A 17,195-nucleotide genomic window follows, 5' to 3' on the forward strand; every position below is an offset into this window, starting at 1 on the left:
ACCCTGCTGTCAGTCAAAAGTCAAGAGGTGGACCTGGGCAGGACTTTCCAGAAACTTCTCTGGGACCCCCAATAATAAAACTGGAGCACAGGAGAGGCACCTTGTCCCTCTCCTCTCTGAGATGACCCACTCTGTCCCTTGAGAGTGTCCCCTTTCCCTTTTCCTGTCCCTTCAGGAGACTCAGGCCTGGTACTCTGAGTGACATATCTGAAATCTCTGAGTTGATTGTGAAACTTGGGGTTTGAAGAGGGGGCTCTTCACACTGCTCCGTTTCCTGGAAGACCCCCAACTCTGTAACAAGCCGAGTCCAAGAATCTGGCTCTGAATGCAGTTCCAAGCTCCTGTTCTGGAAGCTTCTGCAGTCCATCTGAGGGTATGATCCACTAGCCACATCTGGAGCCTCAGAGACTGCAAGATCGCTGGGCCAAAGGACACTCCTTCCCTTTCGATGCCGCGAGTTCACCTCGACATAAGTTCGTTCCTACACACCAACATGATCAGTGCCTCCTCTGTGCTGTCCCTGGCCTTGGGTCACCCAGAGAGGGGTCCACAGAAGCAATGGCTGCTTTTACAAAACACAGACTGTCTTGGTCAGCTTGCATGGTGTGACCAAAAGATCCAGCCAGAACAACTTAGAAGCACAAAAGATGTTGTGGGATCATGCGATCAGAGGCTCAGTCCATGGCCGGTTGGGTCCGTGGCTCTGGGCCCATGGCTATGGGGAGTCGTGGAGGGAAGCAGCTCAGCCCGTGGTGAACTCAGAAAGCAGAGAGGGGGAAATGGGATGGGACCATAGGGAAGAGGGTCCAATGGGATGGGACCCGTCCAGGACACACCCAGTGACCCACCTCCTCCAGCCACGCCCCACCTGCCTCCAGTTACCACCAAGTTAGTCCCATCAGACTGGATGGACCGGTTAGGTTACAGCTCTCACAATCCAATCCCTTCACTTCTGAACATTTCTCTTTTTTTTTGCCACTATGGATGGAACCCAGGGGTGCTTACCCTCTGAGCCACCTCCCCAGCCCTTTTTATATTTTATTTAGAGACAGGGTCTCTCTGAGTTGCTCAGGGCCTCACTGAGTTGCTGAGGCTGGCCTCCAACTTGCCATCCTCCTGCCTCAGCCTCCCCAGCTGCTGGGATGACAGGCATGGGCCACTATCTCTGAACATTTCTGCATTAACCCGGGAGCTGTAGGGGATGCTTCATATCCAAGCTGTGACACACACAATTAAGGAACCTGTCACTTGTAGGCAAAGAAAGTATGCAGCATGCCAGGAATACCATTTGCAATGGCCATCCTAGGGAACAGCAGAGATGGGAGCCAGAGGTACAGGTCTTCTTCCATGTGCCAGATGCAGTTCCACCTGAACAAACAGGCAATATCCTTCCCCTCCTGCACTATCAGTTTAATGCAGGGAAACAGACAATACACAGAGGAAGAGCCAAGCGCTAGAGGTCATCATGGACGTGAAGGAATGAAGCACTGGATTTGAAGGGGTTGAGGAATAAGCAGTATGTATCTGGGGCAAGCAGATGCAAAGGTCCTGTGGCAGAAACCAGATAGAAGAACAGGAGGAGATGGGTGAAGGAGGAAGTGGTGGCAGAGGAGTTCACGGTGGTTATAAAAGGACGTATATGCTGATATGCCAGGTCTTGGGGAGCAGGCTAAAGACTTTAGCTCCTATGAGAGGGAAATAAGTATTAGGTCCTGAGAAAGCAGGAAATAAGTATGATCTGGATTGAGGTGCGGTTTGTTTAATTGGTTGGTTATTGTTTAGTTTGGTTTGATTTGGTACCAGGGATTGAATCCAGGGGTCTATAACCTGTGAGCCACGTCCCCAGCCCTTTTTATGTTTTTGAGAGAGGGTCTCACTCAGTTACTTAGGGACTCACTAAATTGCTGAGGCTGGCCTCCAACTTGCTATCCTCCTGCCTCAGCCTCCCAAGTTACTAGGATTACAGGTGTGCACCCTGCTCCAGACTGTTAAGAGCATCCCTTGGCTGTCAAAAACAGCAGCTAGGCACGGCAGTGCATGCCTATAATCTCTGAGGCGGGAGGATTGCAAGTTGAGGGCCAGCCTGGGCAACTTAGAGACAACCTGTCTCAAAAAATAAAAAATGGGGGCTGGGGTGGTAGCTCAGTGGTTAGAGCGCTTGCCTGGCCTTTGTGAGGCACTGGGTTCAATTCTCAGCACCACATATAAATAAATAAAATAAAGGTCCATTCGATCCCCAGCATTGCAAAAAAATAAAATAAAATAAAATAAAATAAAATAAAGGTCCATTGACAACTGAAAAATAAATTTAAAAATAAATACATAAATAAAAATAAAAATTCCTGGGTGTGTGGCTTGGGGGTAAAGCTCCATTGGATTCAATCCTGGTGTTAAGAATTTATATGTTATATATAAATAATGTTGGTGGAGATAACAGTGGTGTGGCCATTTTGGAAAACAGTTTGGACATTCCTCGAAACGTTAAACAAAAAACTACCACAGGACTCGGTCATCTCACTACTAAGTATACACCCAAGAGGAACGAAATTATATAAACACACAAAAACTTGTGCACTAATGTTTCTAGCAAAATTATTTCCTATAGTCGAATAGTAGAAGAGATGCAAATGTTATCAACTGATGACTAAGTAAATAAAATGTTATCTATCCATGCAGTGAAATATCAGTGCTAAAAAGGAATGAATTAGAGGAATATCTCACAGCACAGAGCCGTCTCAAAAAGATCATGTGAACGTGTTCTTCCCCAAAAGCCAACAGGCCACTGGGTATGTGACTCCCATTTCACAAATTGTTCAGAAGAGGTGAATCCATAGAAAGAGCAGCTGAGATGTGGGAAAGGAAAGAGATTCCTTGGAGTTACTTGCATGTACGAGAATTTATTTGAGTGAGGAAAATGTTCAACAGTTAGATGGTTTTACAGCTGTAAACATACTAAAATCTACTGATTTATATATTTTAAATGGGTGGACTTTAGGGTATGTAAATGATAAAATGTATTCTCCCCTTTAAAAAGAGAAGCCAGGTACAGTGGCAGGTGCCTGTCATCCCAGCGGATCTGGAGGCTGAGGCAGGAGGATCGCAAGTTGGAGGACAGCCTCAGCAACTTAGAGAGTCCCTAAGCAACTCAGTGAGACCCTGTCTCTAAATAAAATATTAAAAAGGATGTGGCTCAGTGGTGGAGCATCAATCATAAAAAGAGAGAGGGAAAGAGAGAGAAAGAGAGAGAGAGGGAGGGAGGAAGCATCATCTTGTCCAAAAAGACAGATTGTAGTGAAAGCTAAAAGATTCGTGTCCCCAGAAATACCCACTGAATCCATTTGTGAACCATTCATCTTCTATGGCTTTCCATACAAAAAACGGAGCTGCTTCCATGAGCTTCCAAAAAAGCTTCTATGAACTTTTATACAGCTTCCATTCATCTTCCATGAGCTTCCTTGCAGAAAACATTTAGTCTCGTTTTGTGGGATCTTTTTTGGGGGTTGGGGGGTAACTGGGAATTGAACTCAGGGGTGCTTAACCATTGAGCCACGTCCCCAGCCCTATTATTATTATTATTATTATTATTATTATTATTATTATTATATTTTGAGAAAGGGTCTTGCTAAGTTGATTAGGTCCTCGCTAAATTGCTGAAGCTGGCCTCAAACTCGTGATCCTCCTGCCTCAGCCTCCTAAACCGCTGGGGTTACAGGCGTGGGCCACCGCACCCGGCAGGATTTGACATATAAAACCACAGAGCTGTACACAATGCAAGATTCTGCCCATCTTGGAGACAAGGACAGTGGGACCTTTTGCTCCAAAGTGACTGGAAAAGGGGGAAAAGAGAGCAGCAGTCACCCGAGAAGTAGGTTTTTCTTTCATCTTCCAGAAAAGTGTTCTAAGACACCCGAGAAAAATTGCTCAAGTAGCCTTTAGGCTAATCTCGGGCCAGAGATGAAACTCGGGTCCCAAGGCCAGTTGACCGGTGGGACTGACTTTCTGGGGAGTCCAATCCCCACCCTCCGGGGCGCGTGCGCGCGCACTCGGGCAGCACAGAGATCAGAGGCTTCCTCTCAGTGGCTTCTCAGCAGCCGACTGTCCCTAACCCAGTCCCCTCTCCTGCTAAACCTGTTTCCTCCTCTTCTCTGGTTCCCATAGGGGGCTCTGCACCACAATGGTCGGGCAAGAAGTGTCTGGAAAGTTGGAGGCCGAATTGAGCCATTCCGCAAACTTCCCCGCGCCAGGCAGGCGGAGCCGAGGGTGGAGAGAGCAGCGAGCTGACCGCCCCGAGGTGGGAGGACAGCAGGCGCCGGCAACGCCCCGCGGGGGCGAGGAGAGTGGAGCGCCCGGGTCGCCCGCAGAAACCAGACGGGGGCGGGGAGCCCCTGCCCCGGGTCCCTCCAGAGTAACGGGGGTAAACACAGGCGATCGGAGCGTCTGCCGCTGGACGCGGCCCACCGCACTGCCATCGCCAAGCCCCTCCTTCCGCGACACTCCGGGGCCGCCCCTGGAAGTGGCGGGGCGGAGGGACCGGAGGAGGGACGGGAGGAGCGACGCGCCGCGCGGCGATGGAGCCGGCCGGCCCGGGCGCTGAGGCCGGCGCGGAGGGCGCGGCGGGAGACCCGTACCGGCGGCCGGCGCGGCGCACGCAGTGGCTGCTGAGCGCCCTGGCGCATCACTACGGACTGGACCGCGGCGTGGAGAACGAGATCGTGGTGCTGGCCACCGGCCTGGACCAGTACCTGCAGGAGGTCTTCCACCACCTGGACTGCCGCGGCGCCGGCCGCCTGCCCCGCGCAGACTTCCGCGCGCTCTGCGCTGTGCTGGGGCTGCGCGCCGAGGGCGCCGCCTCCGGGGAGGCCCCCCGGGATGCGACCCCTGGGGACGCGAACTCCGGGGATGTGGCCTCCGGGGAAGGGGCCGCTGGAGTGGCCACCGACGGGGACGCGGATGCCGAGGAGGAGGCGCGTCTGGCACTGCGCGCGGAGCCTCCGGAGCTCACCTTCCGCCAGTTCCATGCGCGCCTCTGCGGCTACTTCGGCACCCGCGCCGGACCCCGGCTGCCCCGCGGGGCCCTCAGCGAACACATCGAGACGCAGATCCGCCTGCGCCGTCCGCGCCGCCGCCGCCGCCACCCGCCCCGGGCGCCGGGTCCCGAGGGCGGCCCCGGGGGCGCCGAGGGCGAGCGCGTGGCGCGGCTGGAGGAGGAGAACAGCAGCCTGCGCGAGCTGGTGGAGGACCTGCGCGCCGCGCTGCAGAGCAGTGACGCCCGCTGCCTCGCGTTGCAGGTGCGCGCCGGCGGCCGATGGCAAAGGTGGCGAGGTATCGTGGGCGGCATCCGAACGGCAGGCGAGGTGCTGAGCCCGGACTGGGCTGAGAATGGGGAAGGGAAGAGCGGGCAGCCCGACCCCACCCCGCCCCATTTCAGCCTCCTTGCTTCCTGTGCCAATCCTGTGCCTGTCCACTCCAGTCCCACCCTGTCACCCATTCCACCACCTCAAAACCTCAGTCCCACACATCCTTCCGCCACCTCTCTGCCCCTTCCTCTCCCCATTTCATCTTGCCCCCCTTTTTGGTACCGGGGATTGAACCCAGGGGCACTGGACCACTGAGCCATATCCCAGCCCTATTTTGTATTTTAGTTAGAGACAGGGTCTCACTGAGTTGCTTAGCACCTCCCTGTTGCTGAGGCTGGCCTCCAACTTGGGATCCTCCTACCTCAGCCTCCCCAGCTGCTGGGATTGCAGGCGTGTGCTACCATGCCCAGCTAGTCTTGCCCTTCTAACCCAGGAACTGAACTTGTCTGGGTAGTCGCATATTCAGTTATCCGTTCAACAAGTAGCCTTCTCTCTCCTCTCCTTCCTGACAGATATCTGTGAGGCTAAGGAGAAAGAGAAGCAAAGAAGACCCTACCTGCACCCTGCAGGGGTTTCTTCCCACATTTAACTAGTATTATGGGAATCCCTCAGGGCCAGGCCTACAGCCCGAGTGAGACAGAATTAGCATTAACTGTGGATCAAGCAATCCCTGGTCACCAAGTGTCTGTAGGCGCCAGACCCAATCTGGTCTTCTGAGATGGAGTCATTGGTTGAGCTAGGGACCCAGTCCTGGCATCTGAGATCAGCCTATAAATGCCAGTGCCATGCCCCAACGTGTATCAGGGGCAGTGCTGGGAGCCAAAGCTCAAAGGAGGAAAGGAATAGCCTCCACCCCAAGGGAACCACAAGGCCGGCTTTGAACTTGAGATTCTCTGCCTCAGTTTTTTATGAACACCTTTTCCTCCCTTGCCAGTCACCTGGCTAGGAGTGGGCAGAGAGGATGCTCCTGATGCAGAGAAGTGGCAACGTGCTGGTTTTCAGTGGCCATATGAATGCAGAAGCGAAAGGGCAGGTGGCAGGGCCAAGGGTGGAGAGGGGAAAGTTTCCCCAGGACATGAAATCCCAAGTCACGTTATGGGAATCCCTGGGATGAGGGCTGAAAAGGCGGTCCCTGATCATGCATTAGCATTTATTAGGCACCTACTGTGTGCCAGGTATGTTCTAGGCTCTGGGAACACAGGGGTCAACAGGACAGACAAACCCTGCCCCTCCTCAAACAACCTCAAGGAAGGCTGGACTCTTCCAGTTTGAGGTCCCTTAGGCCAAGTCTGGGGCACGAGAAGCCATGCCAGGTTCAATGGTGTAAATGCAGGAGGGAGGCCGAGAAAAAGTCACACAGTTTAGGAATCCTTGTCACCATGCAAAAGGACAGAATATGGGCTTCGTGCCCTAAAAGGGGGAAACCGTTCAAGTTCCTGCCTCGTCGGGACATTCTGAGTATCGCATGAATCCAGACACAGGAGACTCTTAAAGCAGAGCCTGGCATGATAAGCACAGCGTGCAGCTGACATGCGCCGCTGCTTTGCCAGCGTGCGTCTGCAAGCGCGGGAATGGAGGCGGCCGTCGTGGCTGGCGTCCCTGTCGTGCACCTGGTGCCGGGGCTCACCTCCTGCCCCCTGGTGCCCTTTCTCCGCAGGTCGGACTCTGGAAGAGCCAGGCTGGCGCGCACGAAGCGGGATGCGGCAGACCGGAGGCGGTGGCGCGGGAGCTGCGACAGGCGCAGGGAGCGCTGGCGGCGGCGGAGGCCCGCGCCGGGAGGTTGCAGCAGGGCCAGGCAGAGGTGCGACGACGTGCGGAGGAGGCCCGGCAGGCCGTGCTGCGCAGCCTGCGCCGAGTGCGCGAACTGGAGGCGCTGGCGCAGCAGGTACCCGGCTTGCAGCGCTGGGTGGGGCGGCTGGAGGCGGAGCTACAGCGCTACAGGTGAGATGGGGCGTGGCTAGAATGCGCCCAATCAGTGCTACGTGCAAGAGGGGCACGGCCAGGGTGCACCCAATCAGCGCTATGGGCGGAGGGGCGTGGCCAGGATGCAACCAACCAGCGCTCCATGTGGGAGGAGGCGTGGCCAGGATGTACCAAATCAGCACTAAGGAGTGATGGGGCGTGGCCAGGCTGCGCCCAACCAGCGCTACCTGTGAGAAAGGGTGAGGCCAGGATACGCCCATTCATTGCTGTGGATGGGGAGCGTGGCTAGAATGCGCCCAATCAGCGCTCCATAAGGGAGGAGGCATGGCCAGGATGCACCCAATCATCACTAAGGAGAGTTGGGGCGTGGCCAGGCTGCGCCCAACCAGCTCGGGTTCTACCAAAGTTCAGACTTGCGTTTCCCCCAGCCCAAGCATTTCCAGGTTTACTCGTGTTCTTAAATGCTTCGCGACTTTTTTGCTTATTCTGCATTTCTACCTCCAGCCTTCTCTTCACGCAGTCTATTCATTCATTCGGAGATCGCAATGAATGTATTCATTCTTTCCAAAAATTTTTTATTTGTTCTTAGTTATTCATGACAGTAGGATGGATTTTGACATATAGCACATGCATGGAGTACAGCTTCTCATTCTTGTGGCTGAACGTGATGTGGAGTTACAGATGTATTGATTCATTTTATTTTATTTTATTTTATTTTGGATACTGCACCCAGGGGTGCTTTACCACTGAGCTACATCCGCCGCCCTGTTCTATTTTTTATTTAGAGACAGGGTCTCACTGAGTTGCTGAGGCAGGCTTTGAACTTGCGGTCCTCCTGCCTCGGCCTCCGGTCGCCGGGTGTGCACCGCGCGCAGCTGATTCTTATTCTTATCCTTAAGAATAACGTGTCATTCTTATCCCGGGGAGATCAGCATGGGCGAGCCCTGAATTAGGTGGCTTGCCACGTTTGACAAGGCAGCACCGTGCGGTGGGTACTCTTAGGTTCCTCCCCTTCAAATGAGGAAACAGGTTTATAATGACCTTGCACTCGCTGGACCAGGACAGGAAGCCGGACTCAGAACCAAGGTCCAAATCCTGGCAGAGCTGCTGACAGATGTATGACTCTGGGCAAGTCACCAGCCCTCTTGGGTGGAGTCCCTGCCTGCGAGGCTGGCTGGGAAGAGGCTGGGAGGTTCTGTGTTGCACATAGTAGGTGCTCCCTACACAGAGCTTCCTGTCTCTTCAGATCTCAAGGCATGCCAACCTCCTGGCTTGCACTGTGCCCGAAAGGGTGCGTTGCCCCAGGGATGTGACGGTGAACAAGACAGACCAAAATCCCCGTCCCACAAGAATACGTGCCGGGCAGCAGGCTGGAATCTGGGGGTGAGGGCACAGGGACCCCTGATGCTTCTGTAGGAGTGACTCTCAGTGAAGGCAGAGGACGGCGGGACGTTACCTGGCAGGTTGGGCCGGGGAAGACGAAGAAGGAAGAACATTCTTGTCTCAGAAAACGCAGTCAGTGTGGGCAAGACAGACCTTATAGCACATTCCAGAAACTAAAGTTCAGAAAGTTCAGGCCAGTTAGAGTCTGGAAGGTGGATAGAAGGAATTTAGTTTTTCCCTCCAAAGAACCCATGGAAAACGGTGACAGAGACGGATTTGCATTTCAATAAAGAATTATCCGGCTCCAGTTGGAACAAAGAGACAGGAGGAGGGGGAAGAGAGACAGCTAAGAGCCCCAGGAAAGGACCTGCCCTCCTCAGCTGGAGAGGAAGGTGACCCGCTCAGGCTGCGGCTGGTGGCCCTAGGAGGGATCCCAGCCTTGACTTCTGAGGTGCTCACAGCTGGGAGATCAGAGGCCTAAGGCTGGAGGAGGCCGACTGTGGGGGCCAGCCTCCAGCAGCTCCGCGTGTTTGGAGAGTGGCTTCCTGTTTGCATAGCTGATCCGCTAAAGCGCAGGGCTCCTTGGCTTGAGGCCCACGTGCAGCCTTGGAACTCTCTCCAAGAGAGAGAAATAAAGGATTTCTTCTTTGTTTTGCCATGAAGTCACCATCAGTCCTTTATGGCATGTTTGTAGAAGGAACTGCAAACATTAAAGTTGCTCTTTACAGTAGAAAAAGTGGATTCCTATCCATTATCCCATTGAACGCTCACAAGACTACACAAGGTAGAAGTTTTATTCCCATTTTACAGATTGGTGGAAGTGAGGCTCTGAGAAACCAAATAACATTCCCAAGGTCAGAAAGTAGAAAAGTAAGGTCTGCCTGCTCCCCACAAGCTCTGTCCTCTCTTTCTTTCCACTTTACTTTTTTTGTTGTTGTTGACTCATGGTTACAAGGTGGCTGCAGAGCCTCCGGCCTTTGCCTTCGCTGTTCAGGCACAAAGATCACAGGCAACATTGGGAATGGGGAAGATTTTCTCCCAAGGGAGCCTTGCCTTTGTTCCCCAATAGAACTTACACCTATGTCTCACCAGGCAGAAATTGTCATGTGCCCCCTCCCACCTGCAAGGGAGTTGTTAGTCCCAAATGAAATAAGACTTTCATTTGTAAAGAAGAAGAGGAGTCAGGCACAGTGGCAGCCTGTAATCCTAGCAACTCGGGAGGCTGAGGCAGGAGGATCACAAGTTTTGGAGGCCAGCCTCAGCAAAAGTGAGGTGCTAAGCAACTCAGTGAGACCCTGTCTCTAAATAAAATAGAAAATAGGGCTGGGGATGGGGCTCAGTGGCTAAGTGGTCAGTGTCCCTGAGTTCAATCCCCTGTACCCACCCCCACAAAAAAAAAAAAGAATAAGAAGAGAAAATTGCAATTGCAGAGACCCCAGAGGAGAGGCTAGTGAATGAGGAATCTGAGGAGGCTGTGAGCTACAAGGTCACCTCTACTTTTGCATTTCAAATCCCGGGAACTGTTTATTGAGCACCTACTGTGTGCTAGTCAGAACCTCCTAGCCAATCTCACAGGCAGGGACTCCACCCAAGAGGGCTGGTGACTTGCCCAGAGTCATACATCTGTCAGCAGCCCTGCCAGGATTTGGACCTTGGTTCTGCGTCCGGCTTCCTGTCCTGGTCCAGTGAGTGCAAGGTCATTATAAACCTGTTTCCTCATTTGAAGGGTAGGAACCTAAGAGTACCCACCTCATGGTGCTACCTTATCAAAAGTGGCAAGCCACCTTAATTTAGGGCTTGCCCATGCTGATCTCCTCAGGATCAAACGGAGAACAAATAAGAATAAATACACCAGATGCAGTGCACACCTGTAATCCCAGTGGCTCCGGAGGCTGAGGCAGGAGGATCACCAGTTGGAGGCCAGCCTCTGCAACTTAGTGAGGACCTGAGCAACTCAGCGAGACCCTGTCTCTAAATAAAAAATAAAAAGGGCTGGGGATGTGGGTCAGGGGTTAAGCACCCCGGGTTCAATCCCTGGTACCAAAAATAAGAAGAAGAAAAAGAAAAATGAGTAAGTCCACTATGATCTCTGAATAAACAAATAAACGAATGGACTCTGTGTGGGCAGGACAGTAAAACTGATTGGTGAGCAGTCCTGTCCCTCCTCTGCAGCTGGACCTGAGGGCCTGCAGTCGGGAGGAAAGAACCCATCTGTCCCTCTTAAGTGACATCACGCTGGAATGTTCCAGGGCTCTGCAGATGGGCTCTGGGGAGGCGGGAGCCGGGGAGAGTGGGATGACTGAATTCCCTTTCAGGAATGACAGCCTGGAGCCTTTTGGAATGACCCAACTCACGCTTTCCCAGCATCTTCTAGTTTTCAAAACACTTTCCCAGATGCCAGATTCCTCGGATAATAAACATTCCGTCAGCCCTTCATATCCCTGAGCTGCACATTCATGGATCTCGCCAAAATGGGATGGAAAAATAGACAAAAACCTGGGCAGTGCGGTGACGCACTGGGAGGCTTGAGGCAGGAGGATTGAAAGTTGGAGGCCAGCCTCAGCAACTGAGCGTGAGGCCCTGAGCAACTCAGTGAGACCCTGTCTCTAAATAAAATATTAAAAGGGCTGGGGAGGTGGCTCAGTGGTTAAGTGCCCCTGGGGTCAATTCCCAGTACAAAAAAATATATATATATTTATAAATTTTTTGTACAATTTATGTATAATTTTTGTACAATTTATGTACATATATATATTGCCTCTGTACTGAGCATATACAGACTTATCATTATTCCCTAAACAACATACTATAATAACTTTTACCATAGCATCGACATTGTATTAGGTACTATAAGTAACCTAAAGATGATTTAAAGAATGGACATGGGTTACATGCATATGCTACACCACTTTAAATAAGAGAATTGCGCAGCCTAGATTTGGGTATCCTTCGGTATCCAGGAATAGTTTGGACTCTATAGATCCCGAGGGACAACTCTACTTATTTTATAGTGTCCTTGGGTTGCCATAGAGCCTGAATGTCCTGGGGTGTTTTACATCCTCTGTCTCTGTTGTAACACTGAGTTCCCAGGGTGCCTGGTAATTTTTGATTGTGAGCTCATTTTTGGTGGATTCTTGGGAATCTCGGGTAGAATTAGGGTTGTGGAGTTTCCTTCAGAGACACTCACCATCTGCTTCCACCAAAGTCTGATTCTGGATCATTTTTATAATTAGTTTCTTTGCTTGGAGGTTCCTAACTAGGGAGCAATGAAGACCCAAAGGATTTCGAGAACAAAATCCAAACACCAATAGATGGAATTTTTCTCATCTTGGTTCACGGGTGAGCCAGCCCTTAATAGCTCTGACTTCAGAGTACCCTGAGCTCTCTGGAAACATTTCAACCTCACCCCCAGCTCCCCACCCAAGGTGCAAACCTTTCTTCTTGCATTTGACCTTGGTCCCTGTTCTTTTAAATGCATCTTTATGCAGCATCTCTGTATTTGTAGACAGGAAGGGTGTTCCCATAGTACCTCGGTTCACCATGTCGACTACCATTCTCCAAAAATACACAGAACATATTGGAGACATGCATTCGACAATATATTATAAACACCTTTTTTGGGGGGACGTGGGGGTTTCCATTCAACCCCTGAGCCACATCTCCAGTCCTTTTTTATTTTATTTAGCCACAGGGTCTCAATGAGTTGCTTAGAGCCTCACTTTTGCTGAGCTGGCCTCCACCTTGCGATCCTCCTGCCTCAGCCTCCTGAGCCGCTGGGATGACAGGCATGTGCCACCGCGCCTGGCTCTAAGTACCTTTTATGGACCAAGCCCCGGGCCAAACACCTTGGGGACACAGAACTGGTATAGACCTGTCCCATGCCTTCAGACTCTCCTGGGCCAGTCATACATGTGTACACCGGCCACAAGTGTGCTGGGTACAGAGGGGTCACAGAGAAGCCACGGCTAGTTACAGAGTCGTAGGAGTGTCCAGCCGTATAGGAGCAAGCTGGAGGTTCAAGGCGACCTAGGGAAAAGTCCTGTCCCCTCAGCCCCGTCTGCTAAGACATGGAACCCTCGCAAGAGGGTGTGGCCCCATCAGTCCCTGTCTCCCTCTTGCCACAGCTGGGCTGTGGTCTCCCGCCAGCGGATCTGAGTGAAGAAAGTCAAATCCCACAAAACAGCCCATCCCCCCCACAACCCATTTTTGTGCCTGGTACACTTCATTGTTGATTTGACAGGGACAGACGATGCTGCAGTCATCCCAACAGCTTCCTAGGGAATCACCGTTCGTAAAATGTCCTCGAACCCCTGCCCAACCATGCTGATTCACTGACAGTCTCCCCGCTTAGACCTACTCACTCTCCGCCTTTCTGTTCTGTTTTCTCTTCTTTTTTCTTCCTATCAACCCGGTCTCTTAGATAAGAGCCAGAAAACTTAACTCAAACTAATGGGATTTAAAAAAAAAAAAGTTGGAGCTTAGAACTGAAAAAATCTAGGCGTGGCCAGCTTCAGGCATGGCTGGATCCAGGTACTCAATAACTAGCACTGAAGTTCTGCTTGACTCTTGGGCAAGTTCTCTCCCTCAGTAGCCTTTGGGGTGCCACCAACATCTTTCAAAGTTCTGAGTCCAGTAGAAAGATCATCTCTTGTCTGAGCCGGAGTCTCAGAACTGAACCTCAGTAGACCCATGTGGAAATATGTTCAGCCTTGAACCTGTTATGGGGGCCAGGATGATTAAATGGGCCGAATCTGAGTTTCGTATCCGCTCCTAGAGCCAGAGCAAGGCCTAGCAGACTCTGGGACTGAGATGCTCCCAAGACTCTCTGGATGGTGAAGGCCTAGGCAGGAAGTCTGGTTAGGCAAGGAACAGGTTTGTCTTAAAGTCAGATTTCCAGGCTGGGGAGATAGCTCAGTTGGTAGAGTGCTTGCCTTGCAAGCATGAGGCCCTGGGTTCAATCCCCAGTACCGAAAAAAAAAAAAAAAAAAAAAAAAAAAAAAGTCAGATTTCCCTGCTACAAATTCTTTAGGGGTGATTTGGGGGAACGTCTGTGCTGTTTGGGTGTTTCCATGCTTGCTGGGGAGAATGGGCATTAAAGGTAGTTATTCCTAGCTTCCGCCCTAGTTGGGAGTCATCCTGGAGAAGCGTGAGAACTTGGCAGAGACACACAGTAAGTCTGCAGGGACAGATGAACAGGCAAGCATGCGAGTGGGTCCCGTCCTCAAAAATGTCTCTGCAAGTCGGGCTCAGGAGGCTGAGGCAGGAGGATCGAAAAGTGGAGGCCAGCCTCAGCCACTTAGCAAGTTCCTAAGCCACTCAGTGAGACTCTGTCTTTAAATAAAATATAAAAAGGGCTGGGGAGGTGGCTCAGGGGTTAAGCACCCCTGGGTTCCATCCCTGGTGCCAAAAAAACATATTAAGGAAGAATAAATTATCTTTAAAAAACTGTCTCTGCAGGAAAGGTTCTCACACCTGGGACGCAGGCTGCCCCTCAGTGGCCCAGTGGCCGGGTCCTGCTTTAAAGGGCTGTCTGCTCCTTGGCCCTGGGATGGGACGTCTCCAGGAGGTTCAAAGCATTTCCTTCTCCTGGAGCTTGGTGGCCCTTTGCCTCGCTGGGCTTCTTGCTGGGACCTTCCAGATGCCTGCGGCCAGCTCGGTGGCACAGGGCTCAGGGGCTGGAGCTCAGAGAGCAGAGAAAGGAGCTCAGCTCAGCTGCAGCGGGAGGGCCACCCGCCTGGCCTCTGAGGCTTTGTTGTTGGGAAGAGATAAAAAGGCCAGGAGGAGGAGGATCCACCGGGAGGGGACACAGTGCGGCTCTCCCAGGGCCACCTCCTTTCTCCTGGCCCACTGCAGAGGCCCGGCTGACCCGGAGCTGGGGGCAGAGTGAGCAGGTCGGGAGGGACGGACAGAGGGAGGGAGGGCCGGGCTGCTGGGCACAGCTGGGGCTGGGGATCCTCAGATTCCATTATCCACAGAGGCGGGCGTGTGGGTGGCCGCTGCTGGGAACAGAGGCCCTTCTCCCGGGGACAATACCAGGGCTCACAAAGAAGCAAGGCTGCCACAGACACGCAGGCAGCAGAGACAGCTCAGTTTTCCCACAGGTTTAGTGAGAACTTGAGGCCTCCCTTCACCTCTGTGACCCTCAGTCTCTTCTTCTATAAAGTGCGTGTGGGGGGGGAGGTCAGTCCCTCGGGGTCTCGGTGTGAATACTGAGTGAGGGGCGCAGTGGGGTGGAGACGTGGGCGTGTGACCTCCGTGGGCCTCGGTTTCCTCATCCATTCGATGGGAGGAAGAGAAGACCACCAGGAATTCCCACTTCACAGAGTGTTTGGAGATTTAAAGAGCCAGTGTGTACAGAGTACCTAGAATAGCACTAAGCATTCAGAAAGTGCTCATTAGGTATTGGAATTTTCTGGACAGTTTTGTTTAAGTGTGGCAACACCCCAGCACAGAGGAGGGCCTGAGTGACGCTGCTAAGGGTCAGGCTTCTCGGGGTGATGTCAACTGGGTATTGAAGGATGAGTAGGAGTTTTCTCAGACATTGTAGACATGGTTTGGTGATTCTTGGGAAAAAGGAGCTTTTAGTCCCAGGGATTGAATCCAGAGGTGCTTAACCCCTGAGCCAGCTCCCCAGGTCTTTTTAGATTTTATTTAGAGACAGGCTCTCACTAGGTTGCTTAGGGCTTTGCTGAATTGCAGAGGCTGGCCTCCACCCTTTGAGCCTCCTGCCTCAGCCTCCTGAGCTGTTGGGATGAGAGACATGTGCCACTGTGCCCAGCTAGAAGGAGACTTTTATTGTGGCTGCAGGATTTGAAGTGGCATAAGGGCTATCGTCCAGAGAATGAGGGAGACAGAAAAGGACTTGAGGGAGAGAATGAAGTGATCAGATTTGAGCTTTGTGAACATTCTCTGACTGCTTGTGAAGTAGAGACAGTGCAGGGATAGAGGCAGGAGGCAAGGAGGCTGGTGAGGAGGCTGTCTTGCGTCCACAAAGAAAAGATGAGGTCTGACCTCCAGTGCTTAAGAAAGCAGGAGGCTCCAGCCTCATATCTGGAGGCCATCCTGGTGGGGAAATTCTCCAACCAAGACAGAGTCTCAACATTGGCCAGCTCAGGCAGATCCTGGACATGCTACAGTAGCCGGTTGACCTCGAGGACCTTGCTCTGGGTGGAGGAGCAGCAGAGGGTTTCCCAGAATAAGTCTTGGCACATCTGGCACATCTGGGTAGGTCAGGGACATCCGGGAGTCGACAGAGCTCTGAGACATCACTGTGGGCAGGTGAGAGAGGCATTCAGACCTCAGAGGTCGGTAAAGAAGAGCAGCCGGGCTCCCGAGGCCCTGACAGGGACAAGGAGCCCATGTTGGGGAAGCTCTCCTGGGTGCAGGCCGAGGAGGAGGGTATTGGCGGCTCCTCAAGACACAGGAAGCCCTGAGTCGGCAGGGCGGGAGCCAAACTTTCTATACCCAGCCGCACTAGCCTGCGGCTGCTGTCAGGGCTGCAGAACCACCGTCAGCCAGAGGCACCGCCTGACTCTAAATCCCAGTTCTGGGGACAACTTCTTACTGCAACCTGCTGCCTCTCGCCACGCTGGCCATGGGGACCTCATGAGGGCAGTGGCCACACCTGCAGGATGGGACAGACCATGGGCAGCAGCGAGAAAGAGCGCTCTCAGGCGGACTTAGCAATCAGGAATATCTTCAGCAGCAAGATGTTCCAACAGGCCTGTCAATCATCTCCTCATCACAAGAAGGCCAGGATCGGACTCCCCTGGAGGCTGCTCCTTTTCTCCTTCTTTCTTTGTTCCCTCCCTGTTTTTTGATTTTTGTTTGTTTGTTTGGTTGCTTGGTTTTTTCTTTTTGTACCAAGGATTGAACCCAGGGGTGCTTAACCCCTGAGCCACATCCCCAGTCCTTTTTATTTTTTATTTAAAGACAAAGCCTTGCTGAGTTGCTGAGGGCCTCACTAAGTTGCTGAGGCTGACTTCCAACTTGTGATCCTCCTGCCTCAGCCTCCCGAGTCACTGGGATGACAGGTGTTCACCCAGCTGTTTTTCTTTCTTTCTTTTCAGACTGGGGATAAAACCCAGGAGTGCTCTATTCCCAGCTCTATTTATTTACTTATTTATTTGAGAGAAGGTCTTACCAAGCTGTTGAGGCTGGCCTCCAACTTGTGATCCTCCCACCTCAGACTCCCCAGCTGCTGGGATGACAGGTGTGAGCTACCACGTTCAGCTGCATGAAATGTTTTTGAGAGCACGTGGCCTCTACAACTCTATGGAAAACAGAACGAAGCAAAACGTGCCCAGAAGCCACTAATGAACCTCCTTGTAAGCACGTGGGCCAGAACAGGGTTTAGAGGACCAAGCCTCCGGGGTGATGGAGCCCTTTTCAAGCTCTGCGGTGGAGACGGCAGGGGTGGGACTGTGTGTTAAGTTGGTTGAGGACAGAACCTGAGTCCACGCTTTTGGCTGACAGTCCAGGGATGTACCCTCTTTCAAGTGCGGAGCCTTGTGTCCCTTCACAAGGCCCTCA

General features: G+C 52.4%; 1 protein-coding gene across 4 annotated transcripts in view; it reads left to right on the forward strand.

Annotated features, from left to right (window-relative positions):
• The first annotated feature begins 4,231 nt into the window (after positions 1-4,231).
• Efcc1 (EF-hand and coiled-coil domain containing 1) overlaps positions 4,232-17,195 on the forward strand; it is a 31,247-nt gene continuing 18,283 nt past the window's right edge. The window contains exons 1-2 of one of the 4 annotated variants that reach the window (XM_047534464.1): positions 4,232-5,354; positions 7,015-7,298. In XM_047534464.1, coding sequence (XP_047390420.1) covers positions 4,569-5,354; positions 7,015-7,298 — 1,070 coding nt within the window. In that variant the 5' untranslated portion in view covers positions 4,232-4,568. The remainder of the gene's footprint in view (positions 5,355-7,014; positions 7,299-17,195) is intronic. The other 3 variants (XM_047534462.1, XM_047534463.1, XM_047534466.1) reach the window with 3 other exon arrangements.

The sequence above is a fragment of the Sciurus carolinensis genome, chromosome 19, assembly GCF_902686445.1.
Source record: "Sciurus carolinensis chromosome 19, mSciCar1.2, whole genome shotgun sequence".
NCBI classification, from domain to species: Eukaryota; Metazoa; Chordata; class Mammalia; order Rodentia; family Sciuridae; genus Sciurus; species Sciurus carolinensis.